At 40.6% G+C, this 24,807-nt stretch overlaps 1 protein-coding gene across 2 annotated transcripts; it reads left to right on the top strand.

Annotated features, from left to right (window-relative positions):
- The first annotated feature begins 94 nt into the window (after positions 1-94).
- Positions 95-23,865, top strand: LOC124869204 (E3 ubiquitin-protein ligase pellino homolog 1-like). 2 transcript variants are annotated; one of them, XM_047366979.1, is made up of 8 exons: positions 95-339; positions 6,828-7,007; positions 16,385-16,514; positions 16,766-16,867; positions 17,017-17,214; positions 17,307-17,495; positions 22,601-23,216; positions 23,327-23,865. In XM_047366979.1, the coding sequence occupies exons 2-7, from the start codon at positions 6,922-6,924 to the stop codon at positions 23,177-23,179; spliced, it is 1,284 nt and encodes a 427-aa protein (XP_047222935.1). In that variant the 5' UTR covers positions 95-339; positions 6,828-6,921; the 3' UTR covers positions 23,180-23,216; positions 23,327-23,865. The 2 variants fall into 2 exon arrangements, with proteins under 2 accessions (XP_047222935.1, XP_047222934.1); XM_047366978.1 differs by having other exon boundaries at positions 96-339; positions 22,601-23,865.
- The last annotated feature ends 942 nt before the right edge of the window (positions 23,866-24,807 follow it).

Below are 24,807 nucleotides of genomic sequence, written 5' to 3'. Positions count from 1 at the left end.
CTCCCAGACGTCTGGACCAGCTCAGCGTGGTCCCAGGGGAATTCCGGTGTTAGGTTAATAATATTAGTTTTAGTTTGAAAATCTCACCGGATGTGGGCACAGTTTGTTACGTCTTACTCCGTCAGAACGCTGGGGCATTTCAGAGACGGAGTGAGTCAAGAGTTTTTCTCTTTCCTTCCGAGTGCTCCAAAGATTAAAAATGTATTAAACTGCAAGCGGGCATTAGCTACAATAGTTACTAGATTTGTATATTTAAAGACATTGTTTTTCTTTTAAAAAAAACCCTCTTTCCGTTTCCGAACATAGCCATCCGGGAGAGGAGACACGACTGTAACTTTGGTGAGTTTATTTGTGTATGATGCAGTTTTTCCTCATTCTTTTCTTAACTACGTGCTTTTCCTCCGCATTGGCTTCATGTCAAACGAAAATCTAACAAAAAGTTATTTCCAAGTACACCGACTAAATAACTTGAAATAACTTGTAGTTATTGTAAATGGTAAACCACTGGTTTCAGTCCAAACGTTGTTAGCTCATTGTTGTAAATTGTGAACATTGTTAACATGTTAACATTTCTCTTTAAAAGTTAACGCCAGTCCCGGAGGATGAAGTAAAGAACCTGTCTTGACTTTTAGTTCTGCGCATTGACCTCCTACTTATTTTTCTGTTACTTTACTTTAAAACATGAATGTTTAGTTACTTTTTGTTTCTTCTTGATCCTTGTAGTTTTCGAAATGTTATGCACACTTTTTCCCGAGCAGCGACTATATGCTGAGCCGAGCCTTTAATTACATCAAACACTTCTTTGAGTTGCACTTCATTTGCACAGACTTTTAAATTCTCTATAGATCCTTTAAGTAGCCCGCGGTAATGGCTGAACTGGATTTTAGCCTTAATTTTAGTCCCTTTCTCAGTTACTGTGGTTGACACCACTGGTGTATCTCATCCAAACTGACCAGCTGGCCCTCTTTGTTCAGCAGCTCAAACTGATTAGCATGCACCATCCCACTACCACTGCATCTGTCCCGGCAGACCCTGCTTTTGTTCCCCATTTAAAACTTGGGTCTTTGCCCCTTTTGTTCCAACTGTCCCCGTCATATCCCAAGGCCATAGAGATGTCGACCCTTCTCCACGCGCAAACGTTGACCTAAAACCTGAGAAATGGTTAACCTTGGTCAGCATGAATGGATGCCCAGTCAAGGTGGAATAAAAGTGATGGTCTGTGTTCAGTCCGCCTCTAACAATCATAGGAATCACTTTTTCGATTAAAGAAATATGTAAAATAATGGTTAAACAAGATATATTTCAAAACCACAAGGGCCCTTAATTACAATGTGGCAAGTTTTAACTTAAAAATCCTACATTTCTATTTGCAGAAAGATTTCACTCTTGTGTCAGTTCACCCCAAAAAGAACCAGTTTAAGTTCAGAACACTGAATTGATTCATGTCAACCCTTAAACATTTTAACCTAATTTACTGTCCCATAATGCACTAGTTCTTGTTTAGAAAGAAATAAACTAAGGCGACTATTTAGACGATTATGTCATGTGCCAATTAGCATACCGATTATGTTCCACTTGCAAAGTAGCATACTTTATTTCTATAACGCTTTAGATTAAAGGCTACATATCACAAAGGGAGTGTATGTGCATAACAGCCAGAACCGACACACACACAGCAGTCACCAAGTTCTTGGCTTTAGTTTACAGAGCGCTCGCTCCTGATCAGTGTTGTTTTATGATGCTGGGAAGAACTCACTTAAAAACAGGAAGTTAACGGCACTCATAATGGTGCTGCTTTGAAAGTGTTTGAGCACATTGCTCTACCAGTTTAGCCTGTGAATTTCTTTCATTTTTCTATTCTCTAAAACATTTTACAGCTGAAGAACAGATTACACAATTCATTCTCATAGCAAAATTCATGGATAGAGAGGCTGTTTACTTGTCCACACATGGTCATGCACAACACCTATCTGCTCTGCTCTGCTTTGTATCCACAGTCATCTGGGTAAATCCTGCTAGGTTGAAACTGTGTGGATGCAGAGCTGCTCTCTCTGTGCTGGCTTAGTTATGCGGTATTGCAGTTGATTTAATAATTTGTTCTAATATCCACGAATACTGGTCCAGTGTAAAGGTTAACAATTAAGAAATAACATTAACTGATTGTTTATATTTGGAAAAATTGTCATCCTCTGTATTTTCACAGCCCACTTTGGAGGGAGAAAAGTAGTCTGCCCAGTATGTTTAAAGGTCCGCCTTTAAAACTGAAACATGATTTTGCCAATCTGGTCTCCTGAGGTAGATATTCCAAAGAACTGGTTGCCTGACTGAAAAAGCTCTACCCTTCCTGGTTCTCAGTTAATGTTGTGGTGGGGCCAGAAGATCCTTGGTGGAGGACCTCAGATTGAGGTCACCATGGATTTCAGGAATTAAGTGATCTGAGACTCACTTTGGTGCAAACCCAGCATAGGCCTTAAAATTATCAATAAAATCCTAAAATCAATTCTAAAATGATTTGGTGGCCATTGAAGAGATCACAGAAAATTAAAGTAATAACCCAGTAGAAATGGTCTAATTTACATGTAATTTGATTTACTTCAGCTTGTGCTCTGTTCATGTTATAATGGGTCCTTAAAACTGTTCCTTGTTGTTTTATCTACTGGAAATGATTATCAGAATGCATGAGTTTTACATATTTCATGCAAAAAGGGGTCATAATGTCCCATCTGTACCTTGTGTGATGTTGTATATCCCAGGTTGGAGTTTGTTTAGTACTGGTGTCCTTTAACGTTTCTTCTTTTTATTTTGCAGTTTGTTGTAGTTTGGCCAAGCAACTCCAGGGATTTCATAGACATGCATTTTTAATGAATCATTTTATAACTGTATATGTCAGCAGATATGTTTTCTTCCTCGTTTTGTGAATGAATTGCATTGAGAATTTACACTATTACACGTATGAACCAAAAAAAAATTATTACCATATTTCTGAACAACTGAAAACTGCAAAGTGATGTGCAAAGAAATGGTATATTTAAAAAAGCAAATATCGTAGTTAATGTTATTTAAGTTGACACACGACATCACACGGGTCAGGATTGTTTTGGACAACTCAGCTCTTTAGCGACCTAGTCAGGCAGATAATGATCCAGATCTGAATGAAGCCTAAAGCCAGTCGCCTGTGGCTAAACTCAGTCCTGCTGAGTTGTTTGCTGCCTCTATGGATAAATAATTTGGAGGATGAAACCTGCCACCGCTTTGCATCTGTCGAGTTGGCTGTTAGAGAGTCCTAAAATAAGCTATTTATTTATTTTTATTTTGCCGATGTTGAAATTTGATGCTCAACAAAATAAAAAGCAGGACGACTGCAGGTTTAAACGTCTTGTAGAGCAGAGGTCAGGCGCACCGCATTCTCCTGATTCCTTTACACATGTATGTAGTTTCTTCCATTTTGTTTTAAAATAAATAAACTTTTGATCTATTGATTAACAATCATTTATTGCAAATTAACCTATAAAAATAGTATGTTTATTTATAATTTATAGTCTTTAGAGTATCCTTAGCTGTGTTTATTTCAGTCTTTTTGGCCTCCTTTGCAGGATCATTAGGAGACCTCAGCTCGCTCTGTTGCTGCATAGTTTGTGCTTCATGCTGCCATGAGTGATGTGTGATTTACGTTTCGTTTGTGCCTTGCTGGCAAACTACGTTTCCCTGTTCGTGTTTGCAGAGAGGAGTACATGCAAACTAGATAAGCCATTTCTGCTCTGCTTGTTTTTTTCTTGTAGCCCTGATTCCATGTGATGATTTTTTTTGGCAGGGATTCTGCTCTCTAAGAGGAGCCTCGATGACCTTTTCTTTTAGGGACGAAAGTAATTTTGATTTAAATAGTTTAAGGCTGAAACAATTAATCATGAATAAATGATTATTGAAATAATTGTCAACTAATTTAGTAATCAAATAATTGTTAACTGGAGTAAACAGACTCTAAAACATGTAATTTACTGATAGAACAACTGGAATAGTTCTAATGCTGACTGCACAAAAGCAGATGACACTCAGAACTCCCCCAAAAGATGATTATAAGTGCATTTATGCTAAAACCTAATTCATTTTTAATTATCTGTTTTTATTTACATTTGAACAAAATTGGAACGTTGAAAAGTATTTGTAGCCTTCTCAATAATCAATTGAAAAATGTTTGTCCACTTTTCAGCAATTGGTCATTGCCACTCTCACAGCAAAGGTAAACCACAAAGGGGCATTGCTAAAGAAGCTGCTGTTCAGAGGGCTGTTTCCAAACATATTAATAAAAAGTTGAGTTAAAGGATAAAAGGTGCAAGAAAACAGTACATAAGCAACAGAAATACCCACAGCCTTGGGAGTCTGGTGAAGAAAAGCCAGTTCAAGTTCTTGGAGATTCTAGGACATGGGCTTCAGCTGTCACATTCTACTCCTGAACCAGGTCAAATGTTAGAAAGGTCTGAACTGGGCTAAGGAGCAAAATGACTGGACTGTTGCTCAGTCTTCCAAAGACATCTTTTTTGTGAAAGTCAGGTTTTCATTTCATTTGGAAATCAAGGTCACAGAGTCTAGAGGAAGAATGGAGAATCCAAGCTGTTTGAGGTTCAGCGTGAAGTTTCCACAGTCTTTGATGATTTTGGGTACCATGCCATCTGCTGGTGCTGGTCCACTGGGTTTTCTATGGCCCAAAGTCTACACAGCTATCTACCAGGAAGTTTTAGAGCACTTCGTTCTCCCCTCTGCTGACAAGGCCAGTTTCATTTTTCAGCAGGACTTCGTACCCGTCCTTTATTGACCATGGTATTGCCGAACCTGTCAGTTACTGCCGAAAAGCTAAATGCCGCTATTAAAGCAATCTGGAGTTTTTATTACCTCAGCAGAATTGTAGGCTGATCGCCTCCATGCCACGCTGCACTGATGCCGTATTTTACGGAGAAGGAGCCACAACTAAATCTTTGTACTGTACAATACATGGGCACGCTTTTTGCTAGACCTACATTCCTGTATTAAAATTCCTTTTTATTGGTCTTATCATTTTGTTGTACGCAATGCAATCAATGCTTTAAATCAATTACTCTCTGCGAAAGGAATATTTTTAGAATAAATTTTACTTTTTGAATTGAATATGTTTCAGCTACTTGTTTGATAATAATGTAAGAATATTATTTGCTAAAGAGAAAAATCTGACAGGAAAACCTTATAGGAGCCCTGCGTTTTTCTGCCATCTTCAAAGTCTTGTTTTTTTTTTTTTTATCAGGACATATCAACACTTCTGATATTACTTTTCTCTCTTACTTGCCTCTGCATTTAGCATCTTCTGATGTGGTTTTGTGTTTCACTTTGTTCTGAGGTGTTTTTTATCTAGTGAGTTCAGAGGAAATTTTCAGAGTCTTTGCTGTGGTCATTACATAACATTAACTTTTTTCTACTCACTGACCTAGGTTCTGAAGGAATTCATTTGAAGCTCTTAAGCTTCTTTTCACTAAATTATGATGGTTGAGTTGTACGTTTTTGCGAGGATGCCAAATTAAAAAGAAAAATATAGACAATAAAAATGTCAACGGCATTTTATTTAGTTCTACACGGTATGGTGAAAAGGGTTTGCCATTCACAGATTTCTTCTGGTTTCCTTTTGTCGCACCTAAATGTTTCAGATCATCTAACAAGTTTCTAATATCAGGTAAAGATAACCTGCAGCAAGTCTAAATCAGCATGGCTAAAATGAACAAAATCAAGTTTTGGAGTGGCCTAGTCAAAGTCCAGACTTAAGTCCGTTTGACCTGCATTGGCATGACCTTAAGCAGGCCGTTCATGCTGGAAAAGTCTCCAGTGTGTCTGAATTGAAAACAGCTCGGCAAAGAAGAGAGAGAGGGTCAAAATTTCCCCACAGTGACTCACCGCAAACACTTTCTGATAACCAGCAACCAACTGTTATCACAACTGGCTTTATATTATGTTGGTTTAGATTGCCTTTTTTCTTTTAATAAATGCAATCATCAATAAAAAAAACTTTGTATTTACTCTTATTATATTTGGCTAATATTACAATTTGAAAAAACGAACCTTTTCACACACTGGTTGTTTCTCCACATTGGGGTCTCAACCACAATCAAAGAAAACCATTGAACAAGTAGTTCTGCAGATGTCTTTAACTGTTTAACCATAACCCTTAGAGTGCTATTTCAACTCTTGAGTAAGTTTTGCACAATATAATACAAGCATCTCTCCTTGCAGACCCTCACTATGCCCAAAAATGGGTACCGGTTAAAAGATGAAAGAGATCTGTTCAGACAAAAGTTGAGAAAACTCTGAAAAACCAGAGTCTTATTATGATGATGAAATTACTGTCAAATTTGTCATTACCAGCAGTGTAACTGACGTTTTTAACCTCTGCGGGTCATGACATCACAAATAAGCTTTTACATGAATGCTCAGCTTGTTTTTTTTTTCACAATACAAAGCATTTTTACATCAATACCAGCATGCTGCTAAGTGAGTCACCCTGCCACAGATGCAAATAGCCTCCATTTTACACCTAACAACCCCACTCAGTGTGCTGGGGTGAATACATACATTGTTTGCTACTGTTGCTCCTAGTACAAAGACATTGTGGGTGTATTGTAGCAGTGAGTGCTGCCGTGTTATAGCCTTTGTCTGTTTTTTGCATGAATGTGTAAAAAGGTTTTTTACATTTTAAATGAAATATGTGAAGTCCTCTCTGGTATGTTGAGGAAAATTAAGTTCTTTAGGATCATTTGTTTTTAGCCACCAGAATCATGAGCAGTTGCCTTATAATTGATTTTTGCCTCCAGATTACATGTGCTGATGGAGGTGCTCTGACATTGTTCGAAGGAGTTACTCATAGTGGGAAAGTCCTCACAGGTCCTCCTTGAGAGAGCTACACAGATGTTTTCGCTGGGTCAAGAAAACATCTCCACCTCCCCTGCTTCCACCAAAGGACCAGTCAGATATGGAGAGCTCATCATGCTGGGGTAAGATGTTGGCTGTTTTGGTTTATAGAAATGTCAGTGTCAGTTTATTTATAAATCACTATTAAAATAATACAAACCAAGAAACATGTGACTAAAATATGAAACAAGAAGATCTAAAAATGGAAATGTATCTAAAAGTGATCAAGTACAATGTAAAATAAATTGATAAAATCTAGTTTAAGAGACAGAACAAACACATCAGTAGGGTTGGGCAACTTTCAGACTTGAGCTGATTGGTATCGATCCCCGGTACCTGGGAATCGGCATCGGTACTCAACGGTACCAGTTTTTGGTACTTTTGTGTGTTTATGTGGTAATAAATCTTAATTCGTTTCATAATTAAATAAATAAAAAATTCAATGTATTTCTATTTTCTATATAAACTTGATTGAATATATCTAAACATCCAGCTGTTTGTATTGTAACATCTCAGTTGTTTCAAACATTTCTTCTCCCATGTTGCTGCAGATGACGAGTCGATAGGATGCAGGCGTGCTAATGGTGCCGAATGCAAAAGTTGTAGCCGTAGATCTGAAGCTGACGAAAATTGTCCACTCTTCAGCCTTGAGAAAAGTCTTGTGCTTAACCAGGTGCTTCCTCAGATAAGAAGTATTCCTGCCGCTGGCCTTGCACTTCGTGTCACAAATATTGCAGCGAGTGTAATCTGCATCGCATTTTGAAAAGTGGAGCCATACTTTCCAGAGCTTTCCAGAGCCTTTAGCCATGCTTGCTTTGTTGACTGTGCCAGCGGCACTTGACATCATTATGGCACTTGACATTGTTACGCTCTTGTACGAGCAATGCTTTGTTCATGTGCGGCATGGAAAATTGCCCACTCTTCCGCTCCCTCAGTGTCACAATGATGTGTTTAGCTACCAAAACATATATAAAAGTACCAAATTTGGTACACATCAGTGTTGCATCAGGTCGTCAAACTCTACTGAAAATAAAAGCCAATAAAAACAGGCGTTATTTTTTTCAGTAATATTTTTTTTAACCTGTCCAATGTCTGAACATTGGACAGGTTAAAAATGGCCATCATTAAGTTGTTCTACAGAATGGGCCCAGAGACTCCAAAGGGGGCCCTGTTTTCATTTGTGGTTTGTGGGACATCCAAGATCATGTGGTTAATGGACCAAAGTGCTCTAGCAGGAGTGTAGTGGTGTAAAAGTTCCTTTAAATAAAGTAAAGTGAAGTACCTCTAAGTAGTTCACTAAAGGCTGCAAAAATTCAGATTTTTGTATCATCTGCATAAACACAAATCTAGTGGTTAGTAATGATGGATGCCAATGAGCACAGGGCTTAGCATAAACCCTTGAGGAACTCCAAATGTATGGAAGGTAAAGGGTGAACTTGTAAGCTAAGAACGTGTAACTTGACCAATCAAAACTACTTAGTTTACTTTTGTTTGCATCTTGGACCAATGTGTCTTTGTACTGCTAATGAACAGAAGGTAAAATTTCCGCTTTGTCATACATGTCTTATAGCAAAGATATCAATATTTGTCACTGCTAATTATGAAAACTGCAGCTAGTTTAGTCTCAAACCTACGGGTGGGTAATATGTGGATCTTAGATCATGAAGGTTTTATAAAATGTTAGCACACTGCCAAAGCAGAGATTATGAGGTTGTCTACAAGGTACGCATCGTCCTTGATGCGTTACAGTAGATGCCAACAGAAGGCAGTGAAAGTAAAGCAGGGATGCTTAAACCACCAAGTAGCATTAAGTGTTAAATTTAGGTACACCTTGTCTTTGCTGCAGCTCGAGGCTAATAGCAAGTTTGTAAACATTTAGCTGGATTGTCTGTTTTAACTGGTTACCAGCTCATCCGATTAACTGGAGTACCTGTGATCTATTATATGGTCTTATTACACGTAGCAGAGCAGCCAAAACAATAATGGTCTGTGGCTCGATTTATAGCATCACAATAAGCCTTATCTTTGTATAAAGTGCACTCAACTTCAAATAGTACAAAGCCCTTTAAAACCGCGTTCAGTACCCTCTCTGCTCAGAGAAACACAATGGTGTGAATGCCTGGTGCTTTGTGTGGCCAGGTTGTAATTTATCCCTGACTGATATCATTTAATGCAGCTAGCATTCTAAGTGTATTGGTGAGAAGGGACACAGTGTTGACACACAGTGTACGTAATATCTTAAGAATGACAACATATTTCGTAAATGCCAGTTGTGCTCATCAGTGCTTATCACAAGTTGGCAGAATACTGATTAGAATATGGTTAGAAATATACTAACCCTAAGTTATGGTGTATTGTGTCTTTTTTTCTGTAGGAACTATGATTTTTTGTTGTGAAATGTGAAAAAATTGTGATCATGATTTTGCTTTTTAAAAAATCCTCATATGATATTTTTGTTACATCATCCGCCGGGTGAGAGACCGGCTAAATAATATGAGGTCCAAATAACCCTGTAACATAAGATTATAACATAGACAGTTGGTCTTTATTGTTTCATAGTCATAATCTTTTTGACACATTAATTACATATTCCAAGCTGCTGATATGGATATCTTCTATATCTGCAGCTATATATTTTATAGTGTCTCACAAGACGTATAGCATTACAAACATACACAGCAACATTTTCCACATTAACAGGTATATAAGTCCCACATCCCTCCCTTTGTTTGTCTCTCTCCCTTTATACACCCTCTGATAAACATAAGAAGAAATATCACATCACAGGAAACCCAAGGAAATTAATGATTGTCACACGAGTTTGTTTAGTGCAATAATATCTGAGGGGACAAAACTGTTTGCTGTGGTGCATGCGAGCCGTATGGTGGCTGTGTGATTTGCATCAGTCAAGCTGGGAGTAGGAAGTTGTACTATATTGGATGCTATCTGTGAGATGATAAGAAGTTTCTTCTTACTAGTGACAGTTAATATGGTGAAGAACCAGGGGGAGCAATAGAGTAGAATGGGTTGAATGATGCTTTTGTAAAGTAGCAGCAGGAGGTGGGGGGCATCAGCCAGTGATCGTAGTTTGTATATGACATACAGTTTCTGTTGCACATATTTCTGTGTGTTAGTGACATATTTATTGAAGTTTAGTTAATTGTCTATGATGGGCTGACGGTAGGTAGGATGAGGTGCAGTATAAACATTTTTCCCATGCAGTTCATGACAATTGGTGTGAGTGCAACAGGGTGAAAGTGGTTAGGCTCTGTGGGGCGGGGTGTCTTGGGTACAGGTTTGATTGTTGATAAATCCAGAGAGTGGAACCTTCAGAACCTCCTGTGATCAGTCTTAATTGTTTGTGTAAATCTTAAAATTCAGTTTTGATTTTAAAATCTGCTTTTATTTTGGAAGTGACTGCCAGTGTTTTCCCGTGTCTGAATTGCTATATCTTCAAGTGGATCTCTGCGCTATCTTCTTTGTTTTGTCCAGAGTGAAGCGAGTCTTGATGCACAGGTCCCTGGTGTGATCACTGTGTAAAGGGATGGTTTGAACATTAGGGGAGATAGGAAGGGCTTTGGGCTAGTTCCAATTGATAGTTGTTTGAAATTGTTAAAAACGTATTTATTAGTTTATTTCTCTGGCAGAGAACGGGGGGCATTTTTGAGAAAGAGCAACACATCATCAGCATACAACAAATTTTATGAGTTGTGGGTTTCATTTGGATTTCATGAATATTTTTGTTCTGACCAATTGCAACTGCCAATTGTTCAATGAATATCTAGCAAATAGTGAGTCTGAGAGTGAAAACCTCTGTCTGGTTCCTCGTTTAGGATTAAAGCTCAGAGAAATCCAGTCATTTGACACACAGGCACTGAGTGAGCTTGATTATATTCTGATCCATGATGGGAAATTATGCCCAAATCTAGATTTATGTAGGGTAGCAAATAGAAATTTCCAGTCAAAAGTCTTTTCTGCATTATCTAAACAATTAAACCATTTTTGTTGTGGGTGTTGCAATAGGCTATTAAATTAAGTCTTCTTCTTAAGTCTTCTTGTATTATAAATAGCATACAGATTCTTGATAAATCCAGTCTGGTAAGGGTGTGTAATATGAGGAGCTATTTCAGCTTGTCTCTGAAACTGTTCAGATCTAACAAAGCTTATTATGGAACTTCATTTTCACCGCCTCCCCCAGACGGTTAGTAATTTGGTCGTAGTTCTTGTAAGTAATTTGTAAAACAGCGGTTTTTCTTATCTCTGCATTGCTGTTTAGTTAGTAGATCACTTAGTTCATGTGAAACATTCGTTTTCTATAGTCACGGTCATGTTGTGCAGCATTTATTTTATACCATAAAAGTACAGCTTTCTGTAACAAAACATAGCATATGCTGCAGTTCAGATTTAGTTTTTTCTTTTTTTTTCAGTTTTAAATATTATAATGTCATTTTTGTGTTGGTGTTTTCTTGTCCATTTCAGGGTGTGTGTGGAACGGCTGTGATATGACACTTTTCAGTCAGAATGTACTGGTTTAGGTTTAATAAACCAGTAAACATGGTCCATATTTAAAGTGTTGCTCTTCCAGTCACTGAGTTTGAGCCATAATGCTTTGTAAACTGGACAGTATGTTTCTGTGCGTTTGGCAGTTAATGTTGTGGTCTTGTCACTGTTTATATCTGTGTGATTATGTCAGTGGGATTGATATTTGAGGCATGGTTTGCTTATGCAGATATGTTCACTTGTAATTTGTTTTAAATGTGGAGCCAAACTGCAGCTCTGTTTTGGAGCAGAGCTTGTTAAAGATCCCATCTACATGTGGAAAAACAGCAGCAAAATGCTTTTTATTCTACTGTTTAATGGAGGGTTGGAGTTCTGACTTATTTTTAGCTGCATTAAGAGAGTTGGACATTATTACAGCAATTAACAGATGTTGATATTTCTCAATATGTTGTGTATCGAGATATATAAATTATATATATCACCACTAACTGATTTTGGGAAAAAAAACATTTTCGAGTTGCATGCAAATCTCCCCATCGGTGCTGATACCTGGAAACCCGTGGTTATGATGGTAAATGCTTACAGAGATTACGCAAGGCAAAAAGATTTTAGATATTAGTACATTTCCACCATAAACGGTTGATACAAATGTGAAGTGTGTCTCTACAATGAACGCAGTTTCTCTTCAGACTCAGTTGGATCACAGAGGCTTAGTCTCTTTTTAAAGTTAAAGACATTGACCACTGTCGGATCTGGATCCAGTTACAGTGCCTTGCGAAAGTATTCGGGCCCCTTCAACTTTTCAACCTCTTGCCACATTTCAGGCTTCAAACATAAAAATATAAAATTCAAATTTTTTGTGAGGAATCAACAAGTGGGACACAATCGTGAAGTGGAATGAAATTTATTGGACATGTCAAACCTTTTTAACAAATAAAAAACTGAAAAGTAGGGCATGCAATATTATTCGGCCCTCTTGCGTTAATACTTTGTAGCGCCACCCTTTGCTGCAATTACAGCTGCAAGTCGCTTGGGGTTTGTCTCTATCAGTTTTGCACACCTCCAACTAAACTGATGGTCTGATACTCCCTCCATTTCAATATGATTGCTGGCACAGTGCTCCTTGGGATGTTTAAAGCTTGGGAAACCTTTTTGTATCCAAATCCGGCTTTAAACTTCTCCACAACAGTATCTCGGACCTGCCTGGTGTGTTCCTTGGTCTTCATGATGCTCTCTGCGCTTTGAACAGAACCCTGAGACTATCACAGAGCAGGTGCATTTATACGGAGACTTGATTACACACAGGTGGATTCTATTTATCATCATCAGTCATTTGGGACAACATTGGATCATTCAGAGATCCTCACTGAACTTCTGGAGTGAGTTTGCTGCACTAAAAGTAAAGGGGCCGAATAATATTGCACGCCCCACTTTTCAGTTTTTTATTTTTTAAAAAGGTTTGACACATCCAATAAATTTCATTCCACTTCACGATTGTGTCGCACTTGTTGTTGATTCTTCACAAAAAATTTGAATTTTATATCTTTATGTTTGAAGCCTGAAATGCGGCAAGAGGTTGAAAGGTTCAAGGGGGCCGAATACTTTCGCAAGGCACTGTATATAGAATCCAAATTGGTTCAATTCAGTCCATAACAGTCCAGTTCCTTCCATTGCAGTCCAGTGAAGTGAACATACCCCTGTCCAAATGTATGATTATTTTTATAATGTAAATAAATATTATCATTATATATTTCAAAACATTTTCCACCTTTAGTGTAACACATCCTGTACTTCGGGTTCTTTAGATTGGGGCATGATGTAATGCTTTTTGAAACTGTTTGTCCTACTTCATGCTGCCAGACAGGTTCTGTTCAAGTCCTTCCTTGATGAGGCCTCGCAGTAATCTGAGCTGGGTGTGGTTGGGGAAATTAAACTAAACTTTCCAAAAAAAATTACTTTATCACAGTTAAATGATGGTTTAGCAACGGGGATTGTTACTTTTCACATAACGAAAGTTTGATTTGGATTTTTGTTTTTGTTTTTAAATATCATCAGAAAAGTGCTTTTTGAATTTACTCTGGTTATTTATGTCTATTATGAAACTTTAGTTTAATCTGAAATATTTAAGTGGGACCAAAAACAGTCTCATTGTTATGCACTAATAATGGAACGCGCGACCATGTGCAGAGGCTATAGTCATCGTTGCGGCTGTCCCGGGTTCAAGTCCCGGACCCGGCGACCTTTGCCAAATGTCTCCCCTTCTCTTTGCCCTCTTTCCTGTCTACATACTGCCAAAAAACTGAAAAATAAAGGCCTCTAGTGCTGCAAAAAAATATAAAAAATAAATAAATAATAGAACGAGAAAACAATGGAAAACAAATAGGAGGGTGGGAGGCATTTAAAATCTTTCTTTATTACATGTTATAGCAAGTTAAGTTTATCCCACCAGTTAAAACACTGCATTTACAACTGCTGTATAGAGCATTTATGCTGTTTAATAGGCGCTGTGAAAAAAACACCTGAATACTACGCTCCAGCCTTACAAGTTCAGTGTTTTTCTGGAATTACGCAGAAAAAAAAAAAAAGCTTTGGTTGCACTCCGTATTTATGAAAACAAACACTCATCTAATCATATCTGGCAGGAGTGTGTCTTAGCTCAGTCTATTTGGTTATTGTTTGGCTGCTGAGTAACTCGGCTTAAATCCAGTTAAATCCAGTTAAGTGTTGAGAAACCTGACCACAGCAAAGAATTCAGTGGACTTCCTGACTCGGAGCCATTCACTGTGGACACAAGAGTCAGCCTGTGGTTCAAGGAAGTCGAAGGATGTCAGGAAAGTTGTGGCTACTGCGGTGTCAGACCTTTTGTTTGCTTCTGCGTTGTAGTGTCCACATATGAAATTAAACTGTCTGGGAGGCGGTGCAACCCAGCGAACCTTCTGCTCTAAGGTTTCAGTTTAAACCGCCATATAGTTTCTGTAAACAGAAGCTGAGTTTTGTGTCATTCAGTGGAGCCACATTGGAAGGGGTGGGGGTGGTCTGCCCTTGTCTAAGAAAGGAGGGAGGTGGTTTTGGGTCTGAATTGCAGGAAGTGTGCATTATCCATTAAAAGAATAGCTCGGCTTTTAACTGAGCTCCTGTTTACTTGACCTGCGGCTAAAAGTCTGGGTCTGAAGATAACCTCCAACTAAACTGACCTTTTAATTAAAGCTTCTGTCATCTCAGATGTCATAGAGTTTATAAAGATTGGTACTCTTATTTGCGTTGTATAGCAAACTAATTAAAATTAGATTTATTATGGATCTGGATAGAGATTGTTAGTTGTCCATCTCCAGTTTGAATGAACTCCATGTCCAAAATGCTTTGAAAATACACGAATTTGCTAATTTGACACGATAATCCTATTTTTAATAATATTCACGGTTTAATTTGCCTACTTACCTAAACAAATGTGTTCCCTGGGGAATAAATATGATGTGAAACAGCATCCTATTTCTTTGTTGGACGAGATGCCATATTTATCTTGTCACCACACATGGTGAGCCGGGTGGACAGGAATAAAATGTCCCAAACTGCACCAAGTAGTGGCGTTTTAGGGTCACAGTCTCCATAGCAACTGTTAGATGCTATCTAGATACCAACTGGTTGTTTGGGACATTTGGCAATAACATGCCTTTTCTGTCCATCCAACACAAATGTAAAATGGTGGAAATTTTCAGACTCTGCTGATACTTTAACCAAAACCACATTCTTTGTTTAGATGAGACTAATATGTTTTTTTGGCAGAAAACACTCCAGGTGGATTAGGTGAGAAGCATGATAATGATGTGGAAAAGCTTCTCATGCCCACTGTAGAATGTATGGGTTGACTGTATGTGTATAAATGTACATTTAAATAATTTCAAAACATTTAAATCGATTTGTCATTTGGGTACATTTGGCGTTTTAGTTTTCTTCTTCCTTTACAAGCATAAAAATAATGTGCGCTATTTACTGTATGCATATTGGCATGTTAGAGAGAACTGATCTACAAGGAGTGTCCCAGTTATTTGAGGAACATTTACAAAATCTTCATTATATTCCTACTTTAAGAATTTAGCTCCTATATGGATGAAAAGAATAAATTGGTGCTTTGACACCTGTTTTTGTGTCCAACTTTATCTGTGTTCATGACCATGCAGATATCTGTTATCCTGAGTTGACTTACTAAGTTCATAGCCAACTTTGTGGTACCATTTGAGTTCAGTCTTCAATGTTGATGTTAGTTGTGTTGGATCTCTATAAGGAACACTGGACGTGTTGAACCTGCTGCACAGTATTATCCCAGACCTGTTGGCATTAGACCGAGACATTCGTTTTTGGAATCTGTGTGCAGTGTTGTGGAGCCCAGCTCTGTGAATTTATTTTTGTGCTGTGTTTGATGTGTAAAGAAGACTGACTTTTATACACTACTGATCAAATGTTTTAGATGCACTTTCTCACTGAATGGCCCTCTTTATTTTCATGACTATGTACATTGCAGATTCTCAACAAAGGCAATAAAACTATGAATAAACACATGGAGTTATATAATATACAAAAGGTGTGAAATAACTCCAAACATTTAGATTATTACAAAATAGCCACCCTTTGCTCTGATTACTGCTTTGCTCTCTTAGCATTCTCTCCAAGAGCTTCATGAGGTGGTCACCTGAAATAGTTTTCCAAAGAGTCAGGAAAGAACTTCCCAGAGGTTCATTGAGAGACGGTCAAAGGTTAATATTTCAGTCATCACTGAACATCATTGAACTTTCTGATTGTGATCACATATCCAAATAAACCAACTCTAAGTAGCAGGCCAAACCAGCTATATACTCCTTAACGTGACTTTTTGGTTGGTTGACACAACTCCAATGGTTGTTATGTTGTGGTGCGACACGTCTCCTTCAGGATATTTATAAAAGTTCTCTCTGTCTGTGTTCAGCTGTAATGGCTCGCTGCCGTCTGGTGAGAAGGGGAGGAGGAAAAGCCGCTTTGCTCTCTGTCGCAGAAACAAGGCGAATGGCGTGAAACCCAGCACTGTTCACACATCCTGCACTCCTCAGGCTGCCATGGTGAGAGCTCAAACATATGAGCAGCCCATTTGCATCACACCAATCAGGGGCTCTGATACAGCCTTTACTACCGTAGCTATGGAAATAAGAGGCAGCCAGAAGAGCCTTATATATTACATTTTCTCATCTCAATGAGCTTTGAAAGGTTTGAATAAAAAGTGTTGAGCTTCAACAGTGTGAACAATAAAAGCTCATTAAAACACACAACTGTTTATTTTTTTACACTTTAAACCCCTCCTGTGTTTTTAAAGGCTGTCAGCAACAAGGAACAGCACAGTATATCATACACACTGTCTCGGGTGCAGACGGTAGTGGTGGAGTACACACATGACAGCGACACAGACATGTTTCAGGTGTGTGGCATGCATTTTTACCTTACCTCGCTAAAATGAGAACCAGTGGAATGGATAGGAATACTTTTACAAGGCTCCATATATCAACATTAAATAAAGATAATGAAAAGGGACAGAAATAATCTTTCTGTGTACGTGTGTTTTTACAGATTGGCCGTTCCACAGAGAATCCTATTGACTTTGTGGTCACAGACACTGTAACTAGTGGGCAGAGCCTCACTGATGGTCAGACAATTCAGAGCACAATCTCCCGCTTTGCCTGTCGCATCATCTGCCAAAGGAACCCTCCTTACTCTGCACGGATCTACGCTGCAGGCTTCGACTCCTCCAAAAACATCTTCCTTGGGGTAGGATTGAAGAACCTCTAACGCTAGATCTGTTCGGTGCAGTGGTTCATAACTCTTGAGTTTCTAAGAATTGTATTATAATCTCCTCACAGGAGAAGGCAGCCAAGTGGAGAATGTGCGACGGTCAAATGGATGGACTGACAACAAACGGTGTTCTGGTCATGCACCCTCGGCAAGGTTTCACCCAGGACTCCAGACCTGGTGTGTGGAGGGAAATCTCTGTCTGTGGGAATGTCTTCACACTGCGAGAGACCAGATCTGCTCAGCAGACAGGCAAGATGGTGGGTAACTCTTGTTCACACATATGTTGATCTGATTTGTCTCATGATATACAGACCCATTAAATAAAGTTAGAACATTATTGAAAAGTTGATTTATATCAGTAACTTATGCCTGGTTCACAAGGCAGGACTTTTATGCCGATTTTTGCCCCGATCTTTCCCTTCCGACATGCCCAGATTATCGTGATGGCTCTTAAAATAATCATATGAGATAATCCTGCTGTGTGTGGTGTGTTAAGAGTGATCTAGTCTGCTTGGAAGGACGTCAGGACCGCTCCGACCTTAAATCGGGGATATTCAACATGTTGAATTGTCTTGACCTGATATCCTATCTAGAGTGGAAAAACGAGCACGCAACCTATTGAATGAGATTTGCAGCCAATTAGAAAGCGAGGTGACGGAAACACGGGAGGGAATTACTCTAAACTCATGTTTGAGAGGGTTTGTGAGATTTCCCGTTTGACACCCAAATGTTTGTGAATGAAATCGGTTTGTGGCGGTGTGTTGTACTTGCTGTGTGGCTGGACTCCCCACACTGTAGAACCAAACCTGTTATACCTATGATTTTGTTTATCGCCATAATTTTCTGGTTACAGCCACAGATCTCAGTGTTAGTGAAGCCAGTGGGTTTGTCCTGCTAAAACTGTTGTTTGTGTCATCAACATTCCATTAATACTAGATGGCGCCGCAGATGGTCACCTCGGCGTGTTGGTGCGCATTGTTTTGTTTTGTTTTTTGTTTTAAAACGGTCTTCTGTGATGGTACCCGGAGCTCTCTCACCAGAGAAGAACTCATGAACATCAGGGCTACTACACCAGAGGAGTTATTTCCAACTTTTCTGCCTACTGCTCTGGAATGTTTGGATATCCTGGTCAAAGGTGCGCTCACCTTTGTTCACGCGGTGAAACGCCGGAAGAGAGGGAAACGGGCTGGAGTGCTGGTACGTCTTCGCCAGCGTGGACTACGAATACCGTTACCTGGAATATTTCTCTCTAACTTGCGCTCACTTCCCAACAAAATTGAGGAACTACAACTGCTGTTGGGGAAAAACAGGGACTTTTATTCATCAGCAGTTTTGTGCTTCATGGAGACGTGGCTGTGTGGATTAATACCGGACTCTGCGCTGCAGCTGGCAGGATTCCAGCTCTACAGAGCGGACAGAGACACGGAACTCTCCGGCAAAGCGAAAGGTGGAGGAATCTGTTTTTACCTCAACAGTGGTTGGTGCAACGACGTGACAGTGATTCAGCAGCACTGTTCTCCAGACCTGGAATCCTTCATCATAAACTGTAAGCCTTTCTATTCCCCCCGTGAGTTCGCTTCGTTCATCCTGGACGGTGTTTACCTTCGTTCATCCTGGACGGTGTTTACATCCCGCCGCAAGCTAACGTGCAGGTCGCACAGCGCATGCTCGCCGACCAGATACTGAGTGTGGAGCGGACCAACCCGGACTCCTTAGTTATCATCGCTGGTGACTTTAACAAAGGTAATCTGACCCACGAACTCCCCAAATACAGACAGTTTATAAAATGTCCGACCAGAGAGGACAACATTCTGGATCACTGTTATACCACCATCAGAGACGCTTATCACGCCGTCCCACGTGCTGCACTGGGCCAATCCGACCACATCATGGTCCACCTGATTCCTGCATACAGGCAGAAACTAAAGCTCTGCAAACCTGTTGTGAGGACGACAAGGAAGTGGAGCAGTGAGGCTGTGGAGAATCTCCAGGCGTGTTTAGGCTGTACAGACTGGGATGTGTTCAGGACTACTACCAACAGTCTGGACGAGTACACAGAGGCTGTGATTTCCTACATCAGCTTCTGTGAGGACAGCTGTGTACCATCATGCACCAGGGTGAGTTACAACAACGACAAACCCTGGTTCACAGCTAAACTCAGAAGGTTAAGACTGGATAAGGAAAAGGCCTTCAGGAGTGGGGACAAAGACAAATACAGAGAGGCTAAGTACAAGTTTGGCAAGGCAGTGAAAGAAGCCAAACGACTGTACTCTGAGAAGCTCCAAAACCAGTTCTCAGCCAACGACTCTGCGTCTGTCTGGAAAGGGCTCAAGCAAATCACCAACGACAAGCCGAAAGCCCCCCACTCCATCAACGACCGACGCCTCGCCAACGACCTGAACGAGTTCTACTGCAACCATCCCCCACGACACCCCCCAACAGCTGCAGCCACAATCCACCACCCCCACCTCCCCAACCTCAAGAGGGGCCTTGGCACCTCCAACCCCCACCCTGAAGTTCCCCCCCACCAGCCCCCTACCCACGCCAGGGACGGCTCTTTCCATCCAGGAGAGGGACGTCAACAAACTCTTCAGGAGACAGAACCCCCGGAAAGCTGCTGGACCGGATTCTGTCTCACCAGCCAGCCTGAAGCACTGCGCTGATCAGCTGTCTCCAGTCTTCACAGACATTTTTAACACCTCACTGGAGACATGTCATGTGCCAGCCTGCTTCAAGTCCTCCACCATCGTCCCTGTTCCCAAGAAGCCAAGGACCACAGGGCTTAATGACTTCAGACCCGTCGCCCTGACCTCTGTGGTGATGAAGTCCTTTGAGCGCCTTGTGCTCTCACACCTAAAAGACATCACCGACCCCCTCCTGGACCCCCTGCAGTTTGCCTACAGAGCCAACAGGTCTGTAGATGATGCAGTCAACCTAGCCCTTCACTTCATCCTCCGGCACCTGGACTCCACAGGAACCTATGCTAGGATCCTGTTTGTGGATTTCAGCTCTGCCTTCAACACCATCGTCCCAGTTCTGCTACAGGAGAAGCTCTCCCAGCTGAGTGTGCCCGACTCCACCTGCAGGTGGATCACTGACTTCCTGTCCGACAGGAAGCAGCGCGTGAGGCTGGGGAAGCACGTCTCTGACTCCCTGACCATCAGCACCGGTTCCCCCCAAGGCTGTGTTCTCTCTCCTCTGCTCTTCTCCCTGTACACCAACAGCTGCACCTCCAGTCACCAGTCTGTCAAGCTTCTGAAGTTTGCGGACGACACCACCCTGATCGGACTCATCTCTGATGGTGACGAGTCCGCGTACAGATGGGAGGTGGACCATCTGTTGGACTGGTGCAGCCAGAACAACCTTGAGCTCAACGCTCTAAAGACAGTGGAGATGGTTGTGGACTTCAGGCAGAACCCAGCCCCACCTGCCCCCATCACCCTCTGTGACTCCACAATTGACATTGAGGAATCTTTCCGCTTCCTGGGAACCATCATCTCCCAGGATCTCAAGTGGGAGCCAAACATCAGCTCCCTCATCAAGAAAGCCCAGCAGAGGATGTTCTTCCTGCAGCAGCTGAAGAAATTCAACCTGCCAAAGACTATGATGGTGCACTTCTACACAGCCATCATTGAGTCCATCCTCACCTCCTCCATCACCATCTGGTACGCCGCTGCTACAGCCAAGGATAAGGGCAGGCTGCAGCGTGTCATTCTGTCTGCTGAGAAGGTGATTGGCTGCAGTCTACTGTCGCTCCAGGAACTGTACACCTCCAGGACCCTGAAGCGGGCAGGGAAGATTCTGGCTGATCCCTCCCACCCCGGTCTCAGACTCTTTGAGACTCTCCCCTCTGGCAGGAGGCTGCGGTCCATCCGGACCAAAACCTCACGCCACAAGAACAGTTTTTTTCCCATCTGCCACCAGCCTGGTTAACAAAGCCCGGAAACCACCCTGACACTGTCCTCCTCGTTCAACATGGACTCCTGCTTTACTTGCACAATGATCACCTGCACTGTTGAACCGCTCTCGCATCTTATACTGCTCTATACTTACTCTCACTCACTTAAAACTGTGCATATATATTTATATTATATCGTAGATATGTTTATACTGTTTAATTTGTACTGTATTGCACCGACTACGCCAAAACAAATTTCTTGTATGTCCAAAAACATGCTTGGCAATAAAGCTTTTCTGATTCTGATTCTGATTGATATTAAAGTATGAAGATCATCCACAGGTCAAACAACCACATCTGTCTAGCATCTAAATTCTAATTAAGTCTAAATAGGGGGTCTAATTGACCATTGATTGCTTGTCCTTTAACCTTTTATTAATATCTCTTAAATGATAATGGCCCAATGGTACACAAACTGATAATTTTGTGCCATTTTTGTGTGATTTCAATAATGTGGCAGGGGGCAAATTTACTCACCAATACTTCAATGTATTTATGGATTTTTTTTTTATTCTTTGACTAACACAAAGTAGTGCATAAAATCTAAAAGGTTTCCCTGAGTCAGTTCTTTTTATTGTAGATCTGCCCATCGGGAGTCTAAAGTTTTCCCCTAATCATTTTTTATTTTTTTTTTTGATATTGGCCCAGATTGGATGCGCAGCGTGGAAATTAAAAATTTAAATTGTAACAGTTGCTAAATTTGAATTAGCTCTGGACTTTGACTGGGCCATTTTAACACATATGCCTCGATGTAAACCATTCCATTGAAACTCTGGTTGCAGATTTATGGCTTTTGTCCTGCTGGAAGGGGAACCTTTGCCCCAGTCTCCAGTCTTACAGCCTCTAACCCGTTTTCTTCCAGGATTGCCACATCCCTTTTCCCATCAAGTCTCATCAGCTCCCCTGTCTCACCTTAAGAAAAGCATGTCCACACCATGATGCCGCTGCCATCCTCTTTTACCGTTGGGATGTTATGTTCAGTGTTAGGTTTCCAATGCCTGACCAAAGCACCTTCTGTCTTTCATCAAAGATGTTTTTGTTGCCTGTTCCCCCATAAAGGCCAGGTTTTGAGCTTGAATGACTTTGACTGACAGATTTTTTTCAGCTTTGCTGTTGATCTTTGAAGCTCCTCTAGAGTTATCATTGGGCTCTTGCCAGTTTCTGTGATTGTTATTCTAGGCTGGCCCATCACTTTAGGTGGACATCCCTGTTTTGGAGTCACTATTTTTACCAGATTAGGAAACAGAGAAAGGGCCAAACAAAGAAGGGTGTTATTTTATTAGTCTTTTAAAATCAATACTGGACTTCAGAATTGTCTTACAAGGCTCCTAGTCCAAGTAAAGACTTGACATGACATTCAAATTTTCTCAGTAATCTTTGCTGAAACATCTTGGTATTTTACAGATGGATTCTGAGTGTAACGAGCTGGTGGACGGCTCCTTAATTGACCTCTGTGGGGCCACCCTCCTGTGGCGTACAGCAGAGGGTCTTGCTCGCACCCCCACTGTCAAGCACCTGGAGGTTCTGCGGCAGGAGTTCAACGCTGGGCGGCCACAGTGTCCCGTTGGCTTCAACACTCTGGCCTTCCCCAGTCTGCGACGCAAGGACGTCTTGGATGAGAAGCAGCCGTGGGCGTACCTGCGCTGTGGCCATGTCCACGGCTACCATTGCTGGGGAGGGCGCCGGGATCCCGAGGTGGAAGCGAAGTGCCAGGAGAGGGAGTGTCCCATGTGTCGAGCACAGGGACCCTACGTACCACTGTGGCTGGGCTGTGAGCCGGCCTTCTATGTAGACGCCGAGCCCCCCACTCATGCCTTCATGCCCTGTGGCCACGTCTGCTCAGAGAAGACAACAGCGTACTGGAGTCAGATCTTGCTGCCGCATGGCACTCACGCTTTCCATGCGGCCTGCCCGTTCTGCATCCATCCTCTCAGTGGTGAGACCGGCTCTGTCAGACTCATCTTCCAAAGCCCGCTGGACTAGATGCCACTTTGACTTCAGGTGGAAGAGGGAAAAAACTGTAGGTGTTTGGGAGTTCTAAAGGCTGAAAATAATTTCAGTTAAATAATTTTAATACCAAGTGCATTTATTGGGTGAATTCCTGTCTCTTTTTTTTATTAACATTGGCAGCGTTCTTCTTTAGACGTGGATTTCCTGTCAAGGGGCACCTTCAGAAAAACTCTGGGAAAGTGGTAATATTGTTTAATTTGCCTTATTCTTCTATTTATTCTTGTACCTCTTTAGTACTTTGTTTTGAAAGCAATGCAGAGATTAACTGCAGTAGCATACCAGTATGTCCTTAAGGCTAATTACTTTTAACGCCAAGGCATGATCATTATTTTAGGTCCAGTATATAATGCTGAGGTCCCTCTGTAGCATAGGTGCTGCTCTGGAAGTTTTCTCTGACAAAAACACTGGATTGAAAAACAAAAAACTCTGGGATTAAATTTTTTCTTCAACATCAAGTCACTTCCAGCCTACGTCTGTCATGACTAGAGAGAACTTATATTTTTATCTTAAAACAAGCATATATACATGTGGAAAACGTTTAAAACCCTGCTCTTGTGACTTAAACAGCAATATTTGTATTTTTTTAAACAAACTGTTTTTCAGACACTGTAAACCAACAATTTTCTATTATGTGAGCAATAAAGTCTTACCAAACCATTGTTGAGTGTAAGCAACATTTTCCTGCAGCGCCACCATGTGGCTGAATTTACCACCTTTTGAATGTAAGAGATAATTAAAAAACCTCATCATTGACTTTTTTTGGTTTGTTTATTTTACCTTTTAACATATTTTTTATTTAGTTTGTATGTTTTTTAAAAGCATCTGTTGGATTGTTGTCTTCTGGGAAACTACGCTGCAGATTTTTTCCATCACAATAAAAATTTTAGGTTGGATTAAAACGCAGTAAAAATAATACGATGACCACTTTGCTGACTAATGTTTCCCTTTAGGTGTTCGGCCATTGTCTTACTTTGTCACTCAGTCCTTCTGCCCTATTGACTGTCCGAAATAATAAAGAGTCCTCTGATCAATACTAGCTGCCTCTTTATTTTGGTTGGAACAACAATACCATCACAAACATATTTGTTGTTTTTTTTGCATGAGTGACAAGTTAGAGCCCAAACTTACAGTAGTTGTACAATCTGAAATCAATAAAGAATCTTGCAGATATGCAAATCCTAAATGACATCTGTTGCCTGACAATCTAATAAAAATACATTGTTTTACAATATTTCAAAGCTACAGAAGACTATAAGACCATATAATCCATAGCAGGATAGGGAATGGACCGTTTTAGGAGAGAGAACACACAAACTGCATCAAATTCGTGAGGTTTTTACATATTCTTTCTTTTAAAAATAGTTTTAAAGTATTGTATCTTAAATTATGAACATGCTGAAGCCTTGGTTACCTTAATTACACTCATTTAAACGAGAACTGATAAGTGAGTTTGAGGCCACTTCTCAATACTACGTCCTTTAAAAGTCAGTTGAGGTGCTTCAGGCATCTCCTCAGGATACCTTATTTGATGTGTTTTTTGGGAGGTTTTCTGGCCATGTGCCACTGGGAGGAGGCCTTGAGGGAGACAGAACTTGCTACAA

This window comes from Girardinichthys multiradiatus, chromosome 5 (genome assembly GCF_021462225.1).
Source record: "Girardinichthys multiradiatus isolate DD_20200921_A chromosome 5, DD_fGirMul_XY1, whole genome shotgun sequence".
NCBI classification, from domain to species: Eukaryota; Metazoa; Chordata; class Actinopteri; order Cyprinodontiformes; family Goodeidae; genus Girardinichthys; species Girardinichthys multiradiatus.
The sequence above is the reverse complement of the archived record's forward strand: the minus strand, read 5'-3'. Positions and strand labels throughout refer to the sequence as shown.

Excerpts from the sequence above, each read along its gene's own strand:
- LOC124869204 (XM_047366979.1), top strand. The coding sequence starts at position 6,922 with ATGTTTTCGCTGGGTCAAGAAAACATCTCCACCTCCCCTGCTTCCACC. Across the intron at positions 16,515-16,765 it reads GCACTCCTCAGGCTGCCATG|GCTGTCAGCAACAAGGAACA; the intron begins GTGAGAGCTCAA and ends GTGTTTTTAAAG. Across the intron at positions 17,215-17,306 it reads CCAAAAACATCTTCCTTGGG|GAGAAGGCAGCCAAGTGGAG; the intron begins GTAGGATTGAAG and ends ATCTCCTCACAG.